The sequence below is a fragment of the Arachis ipaensis genome, chromosome B10 (assembly GCF_000816755.2).
Source record: "Arachis ipaensis cultivar K30076 chromosome B10, Araip1.1, whole genome shotgun sequence".
In the NCBI taxonomy this organism is placed as follows: Eukaryota; Viridiplantae; Streptophyta; class Magnoliopsida; order Fabales; family Fabaceae; genus Arachis; species Arachis ipaensis.
Genome location: NC_029794.2, coordinates 127,607,481 through 127,614,122, shown reverse-complemented (window position 1 = coordinate 127,614,122; position 6,642 = coordinate 127,607,481). Strand labels below are relative to the sequence as shown.

General features: G+C 33.2%; 1 protein-coding gene across 1 annotated transcript in view; it reads left to right on the top strand.

Moving 5' to 3' along the window:
* Window positions 1-5,239, top strand: part of LOC107621417 (SNF1-related protein kinase catalytic subunit alpha KIN10) — a gene marked incomplete in the record, with an annotated part of 6,745 nt that extends 1,506 nt beyond the window's left edge. Inside the window, 10 exon segments of the mRNA XM_021114386.1 lie at window positions 628-829; window positions 1,149-1,333; window positions 1,416-1,598; window positions 1,682-1,813; window positions 2,329-2,514; window positions 3,073-3,162; window positions 3,231-3,314; window positions 3,609-3,823; window positions 4,159-4,240; window positions 4,668-5,239. Coding sequence (XP_020970045.1) covers window positions 637-829; window positions 1,149-1,333; window positions 1,416-1,598; window positions 1,682-1,813; window positions 2,329-2,514; window positions 3,073-3,162; window positions 3,231-3,314; window positions 3,609-3,823; window positions 4,159-4,240; window positions 4,668-4,781 — 1,464 coding nt within the window.

Below are 6,642 nucleotides of genomic sequence, written 5' to 3'. Positions count from 1 at the left end.
ATGCTTTGAGAGCTATCTTGATATTTTACACCTGCCTTTTGCTATTTAGATGGATTGGTTTGGTATTGTGGGTTTCTAACAGTTACCAGTTTGACGCTAAAGGTTCATATCTCTTGTTATCCACAAAGGCATGCCTAAGTCACTACCCTCAGTCCTTCTGCTGTGCCTTTTTCTGGCTTTGATCATACTATTCTTCATTTATCTGTAGGAACATTCTACATGTATGAACTGTTAAAGGAAATAATGGGAAGGAAGAAAATATAGCTAATATATTTTTCTCACATTACTGACCCCTCCCTTTGTTATAATAATCTTGTTAGTTTATATGTTGTTTGGCACTGTCTTAGTTTAGTTTCTATCATTATAGAAAGATTTGAAAGCAAAATGTTTGTTTTATTTTCAAATAAAATAGTTAGGGTCTTATTTTCTCTGATTGCAATAATAATTAATAAAATTACGTTTCCTTAGTTTTGATAGTGTTAATGAAACTTCCCTTTTTGTTTTTTGCAAGCATGTTCCATTCCATATCCAATAAAAGCTTCCATCTAGTTTGCATAATCTATAGATGTTTGTGTATTATTATTCGTCTAATATTTAATTTCCTTTCTTCCTGATTTTTGCCTCTAGATTTGAAAAATGGATGGACCAACTGGCCGAGGTAGTGGAACAGGTGTAGACATGTTTCTGCCAAATTATAAGCTGGGAAAAACACTTGGTATTGGGTCCTTTGGCAAAGTGAAAATAGCAGAGCATGTTTTGACTGGCCATAAAGTTGCCATAAAGATTCTTAACCGCCGCAAGATTAAGAACATGGAAATGGAAGAAAAAGGTCTTTATTGATTTTGTACAAATAGTCTTTATTCTTTAAGTATCCATGCGAATTGATTTTTATTGCTTTTAGTTTAATTGAATGTGAAGGGGAGCCATGGAGCAATGGTTGAGTTGTCTCCGTGTGACCTCTCAAGGTCACGGGTTCTAGCTGTGGAAACAGCCACTGATGTAATTATCAGGTTATGCTGCGTACATTACACCCTTTGGTGTGGCCTTTCCCCGGACCTTGCAATAACACCGGATGCTTGTGCACCGGGCTGCTCTTTTTAGTTTTAATTGAATGTGCTGATCGTTTTTCCCCCTTTAATTTGTTGTAGTAAGAAGAGAAATAAAAATTCTGAGATTGTTCATGCATCCTCACATCATCCGTCTTTATGAAGTCATAGAAACGCCAACAGACATATATGTTGTTATGGAATATGTAAAATCAGGAGAACTATTTGATTATATAGTAGAAAAGGGCAGGCTGCAAGAAGATGAAGCCCGCAACTTTTTCCAGCAGGTATAATCTTCTACTAATTTGCTTACTTAAGAAGGTTATGTGTGTTGCAGAGTGTTTAAGCTAATTCCTATTTTGGAAGCAGATAATCTCTGGTGTGGAGTACTGTCACAGGAATATGGTGGTACATAGAGACCTGAAACCTGAGAATTTGCTTTTAGACTCCAAATGCAATGTCAAGATTGCTGATTTTGGTTTAAGCAACATCATGCGGGATGGCCACTTTCTGAAGACAAGTTGTGGGAGCCCTAATTATGCTGCTCCAGAGGTTTGTAAATCTTTCGATTTTCATGGAATAGGTTAATAATATATTTTGTTTCATATTTCCTTGTTAAATGTTATTTTACACAGGTTATCTCTGGGAAATTGTATGCTGGACCTGAAGTAGATGTCTGGAGCTGTGGTGTAATTCTATATGCCCTTCTCTGCGGCACACTTCCCTTTGATGATGAAAACATTCCAAACCTCTTCAAGAAAATAAAGGTATTATTGATCTTAATTTAATCATTGTACTTCTCTTAACTTTTTCTTTTTGTGGGTGGAAAGGACTGAGATGTCCTAGAAATATCATCTCAAATCATTTTCTTAGTTGGTTTTGAGCTTTGGTCTTCAGACATGTAGTAGTAGGATACATTGGGAAGGAACATTGAGGAAATATGCTAAAGTATTTTGCTGGTTCTTGCAACCACCCAGGGTAATGGAATTGTATGGTCCATGTTGTCTTGCACTAATTCGTGCTGTGATCAAATGATTTTCATCTGATCTCTGCTGCATGATTCTGATTGCATGGTGATTTCAGCATGTAAATTTCCGGTCACATGCTAAAGTATCATAATGACAACTTGAACAAAACCATTATGGTATACAATATTATTATATATTATATTAATAATTCTTATTTATCAACCCATCAGTCAAATGGGATCTATTTCTTCAAAGATGTTATATGCAAGGAGATTTAAGATTTTAATTTGCTTCTAAATTCTGCTTTCTTAAAGGGTGGCATATACACCCTTCCTAGTCATCTATCACCTGGTGCTAGAGATTTGATACCAAGGATGCTTGTGGTGGATCCCATGAAGAGGATGACTATACCTGAAATACGTCAACACCCATGGTTCCAAGCTCGTCTTCCGCGATATTTAGCAGTGCCACCACCAGATACAATGCAACAAGCCAAAAAGGTTTGACTGTTACATGTTTCTGAATTTGTATTTTTGTGGATTTTTAATGCTTACATGATTGCCAACTGCCGGGTATTTGTTGGAAAAAAGCTGCATATTTTTGTCAATGAGTTATCTTGGAACTATATCATTATTATTCATTAGTAGGTCAAGATTCATTCTTACAGTGGTATTGGGTGAGGTGAAATCAGACATGTGCTGAATTGTTCTAAGCTTAGGTCAAAGAATTAAATGCATCTTTCCTTCTTTAGTAATCACTGGTTCATGAAAGTAGTAGTAATGCTGCAGATACTTGCTCTATTTTTCTTTTCTATTATCTGTTTTCATGATTCTGTATTGTCTATTACTTTTGAGTTGAAGTGCATGGATTTGAAAATTGGCTCTGTGTTCTGGTTTCTTTTCATATTTATATGCATGTTAGGATTTTAAACTGGGTACGTGTTTTTAGACATTTAAGTATTACATTTGCATATATATCACATATGATATGGCATTTGTTACTTGATATATTATAATCAGTTCATATATACAAAATCCACCAATATCATGGTTTTGCAGATTGACGAAGAGCTACTTCAGGAAGTGGTTAATATGGGATTTGACAGAAATCAATTGGTTGAATCTCTACGCAACAGGATCCAAAATGAGGTCTGTACCCTTCATTCTCTCCTTTCGTGTCCTCCTGATCACCTCTTATTACTATCTATGTATTTCAGGGTACTGTGGCATACTACTTGTTATTGGATAACCGGTTCCGTGTTTCTAGCGGCTATCTTGGAGCTGAGTTTCAAGAGACTATGGTGGGTTTCTTTTCCCTCTAATTGCTCAAGATCTCTTCACTTGTCCATCTTAAATGAAGTGATCTGACTTTTTAACTTGCTTCTAACTTTATACCCATATCAAATGGGCAGCAGTCCAATATTCCTTTCTACACTCCATGTGATGGAATCTATCTTTCTAGCTAGAATGAGTTCTTATGGATTTTGTGCTGGAATTGTAGGTTTTCTGTTCTTGGTATTAGATTTCTTTGTTTTCTCTTTTCAAATAGGATTTTGTGCAAAGCTTATTTTTGGTTTTATAATGTAACTGTTTAGGATGCTGGTTTCAATCGTAATCATTCCACTGAAGTTTCTTCTCCAGTTGCTGGGCACCGCTTTCCAGGTTATATGGACTATCAAGTAGGAATGAGACCACAGATCCCTGTTGAGAGAAAATGGGCCCTTGGGCTTCAGGTGCAGTGTTTTACTTCTTGGCTATTTACACAACTGGATTCAGTGATATGCAGTTGTTATTTCGCTTGTTTTATTCAGTTGATGCCATCAATAAATAATGAATTAATGATGATTTCTAGCTGTTAGAGGAAATGATAGTTTTATCAAGTCTGTGATTGTCTAACTGGTTCCAGATCTCTGGTTAGTTTAGGAAATCAGAATTGTTGATTAAATGTGTTCCTTATGCAATATGTAATTCATTTCTCTCGGGATGTGCACATAAGCTGTTGGTCTCTAAATCATTGTAGTTGATAGTTGCTACTAGAAACATTAAGTTTTGATTTATTTGTGTTGGCAGTTGCACCTGACTAACGCATTCAAATTGTTGATTATTTGTTAATTTGTGATAGTCTGTTAACAATTCTCTGCATAGTAACCATTACTTTGGGAATGACTCCAACATCATTGAGAATGATGCTGTTTCTAAGTCAAATGTGGTCAAGTTTGAAGTGCAGGTATTTATCCCGATACTATAATATCCATTGCTCTTGGATTTAGATGAAATGTCATTTAGAGTTATAGTACTATAGTAGTACCTTTTTATTTTTCATGCACATGATCAGGGATCAAGATGGAATCCTTGATGTAGGAAATTTTAAGCCTCAGCCAAATGGATCTTAAAACTACTTTCCTTTGCCCCTCCACCTACCAAGTTACTAGACAGTTAAATATGATTAAGCCATTGTAGCTATTCTTGAGTTTCTGGAGGTTGTTTCCAAATAATTCCTTTTGATTGCTATCATGTGATGTTATATTAGTATTGCACTACATGTTTTGGAGGTAGAGATTCTCTTTTTAAATACTGTATTTTTTTGTCATTATTATTGGGTTGATTCCCCCCTCCTTCCCGTTTAAACTAATATGTTAAACATCATTTTACAGCTCTACAAAACTCGGGAAGATAAGTATCTGCTTGACCTTCAGAGGGTTCAGGGCCCCCAGTTTCTTTTCTTGGATCTTTGTGCTGCTTTCCTTGCACAGCTACGTGTTCTCTAATCATAGCACCTTACAAGGGAGAGATTTGGATTACGCTGCATCCTAATAAGAAGCTTACGTTGTACATATAACCACTTTTAGAATGGGTTTTGTCTTGTCTGTATGTACATTTTAGTATTACCCTTGTTTTTTGTTATGGGTGATCTTGATTAGGTGGCAATCATAAACATGGCATTCGCTTCCTTAATCATGGCGTATTACTATGACTATGTCATCCATTTTCATGGTGAATTGAGTTTCTTCAATCCCATGGAATCTTGGGGTCATGTTGAAGAACTAACAATACCCCCAACAGACATGACTATTTATGGTATTGAACCTAGTTGTTGTAAATGACTGCTGCTGTTAGCTTGGAAGCAGAGGGGTTTGTGTTTTTGTCTAGGCCTTTTCATGCTTAGCCTTTTGCCCCCGCTCCCCGTCAAAGGTTTCAAAGCTATTTGGTTGGTTTGTGTTTTTTTTTTCTAATGCTGTCTTGTGATAAATTAAGTATGGTTTGAGAATGGATCTTTCCAATTGGAAAATTCACTTGACATAACATAACCATTCCAAGTGTTGGTTTTCATCTTCCGTTGGTCCATTTTTTGGGCCCACGAAAGTATCCAATCAATGATAAAAATTCATGCTAAACATGGTCGAGTGAATTTTCATGGATTTTTCAATGGAAAGGTTTTACTTATAGTTTGGTCTAATACTTGACGTGAATTAATTTTCCAAGATGCGAAATTGCTCAAACTGAAAGAATCACTAGTCAAGTTTGTTTCTAACTTAAGGATTTTATCCATCTATCTATCATAATATAAAAGAAATCCAAAGTAGTGTTATAGTGAATAAATAACACAAGGTTTTACGTTTCATATCAAATTGTTATGTCATCTATTGCATCAAACATAAAAAAAAAAAAAATTCATTTTATGAAAATATTTTTATCTATCTATCTATCAATTTATTTATAATGTATAAAAAAATAAATAATAATACAATAAACTCTTGACATATTAAATAATTTTTAATATTGTGACATAAACATTTTAGTGAAATTGTCATTTTATAGTTTTTCTATCATCACATTATTTTTTATTCTTCTTATGTAATGTTTAATCTTATCTGTTATTTTATTTTTTTTACTCTTTATTTTTATGTAAGTTACTCTATACCGTTAGTAGTAATATTATTTTTCTTTGATAGATATAAATTGATTAATAAAATTAAATTTATTCTCTTTTTTTATTCTCACTTCTATTCATGTCTACTATATAAATTAACATTCACTTCACACATCTTCTTTATCTCCTCTCATATAATCTTATGCCTCTCACTCTTTCTCTTCTATCTTTGCTAATATTTTACATAATTATTTGAAAAATTTGGTTGATAATCATAATTCTTTATTTCAGTTTGCTAAACAGTTTGCTCACTATATGCTGGGTGATGAACGCCTAAACACTATAATCTATAATGTTTTTCAATGCTTTTTTTTTTTCTATTTTTGATCTAACTATGTTTATCAATTGAATATTATTTTTGTCATCTATATATCACTTTTTTCTTCAACCATTTATATTTTTAATATTATTTAGCTATAATAATAATGTTAAAAATACATGATATCATGATTCATGAAAAAAATAGATGTTATTTTTAATTATTGAAACATTATATTCATATTTGCATTACATTCATTCTTGCGCTATAGTATTTAACTTTGTTAAATATATGTATTAGATGATGAAGTCTTTCAAACACTAAAATGTATAATGTATTTACAATTAGATTTAAGCTGAATTTTAAAGATTTTTTTTATTAAATAGTTTTATATATATATATATATATATATATATATAATTAATTTATTTTATTTCTG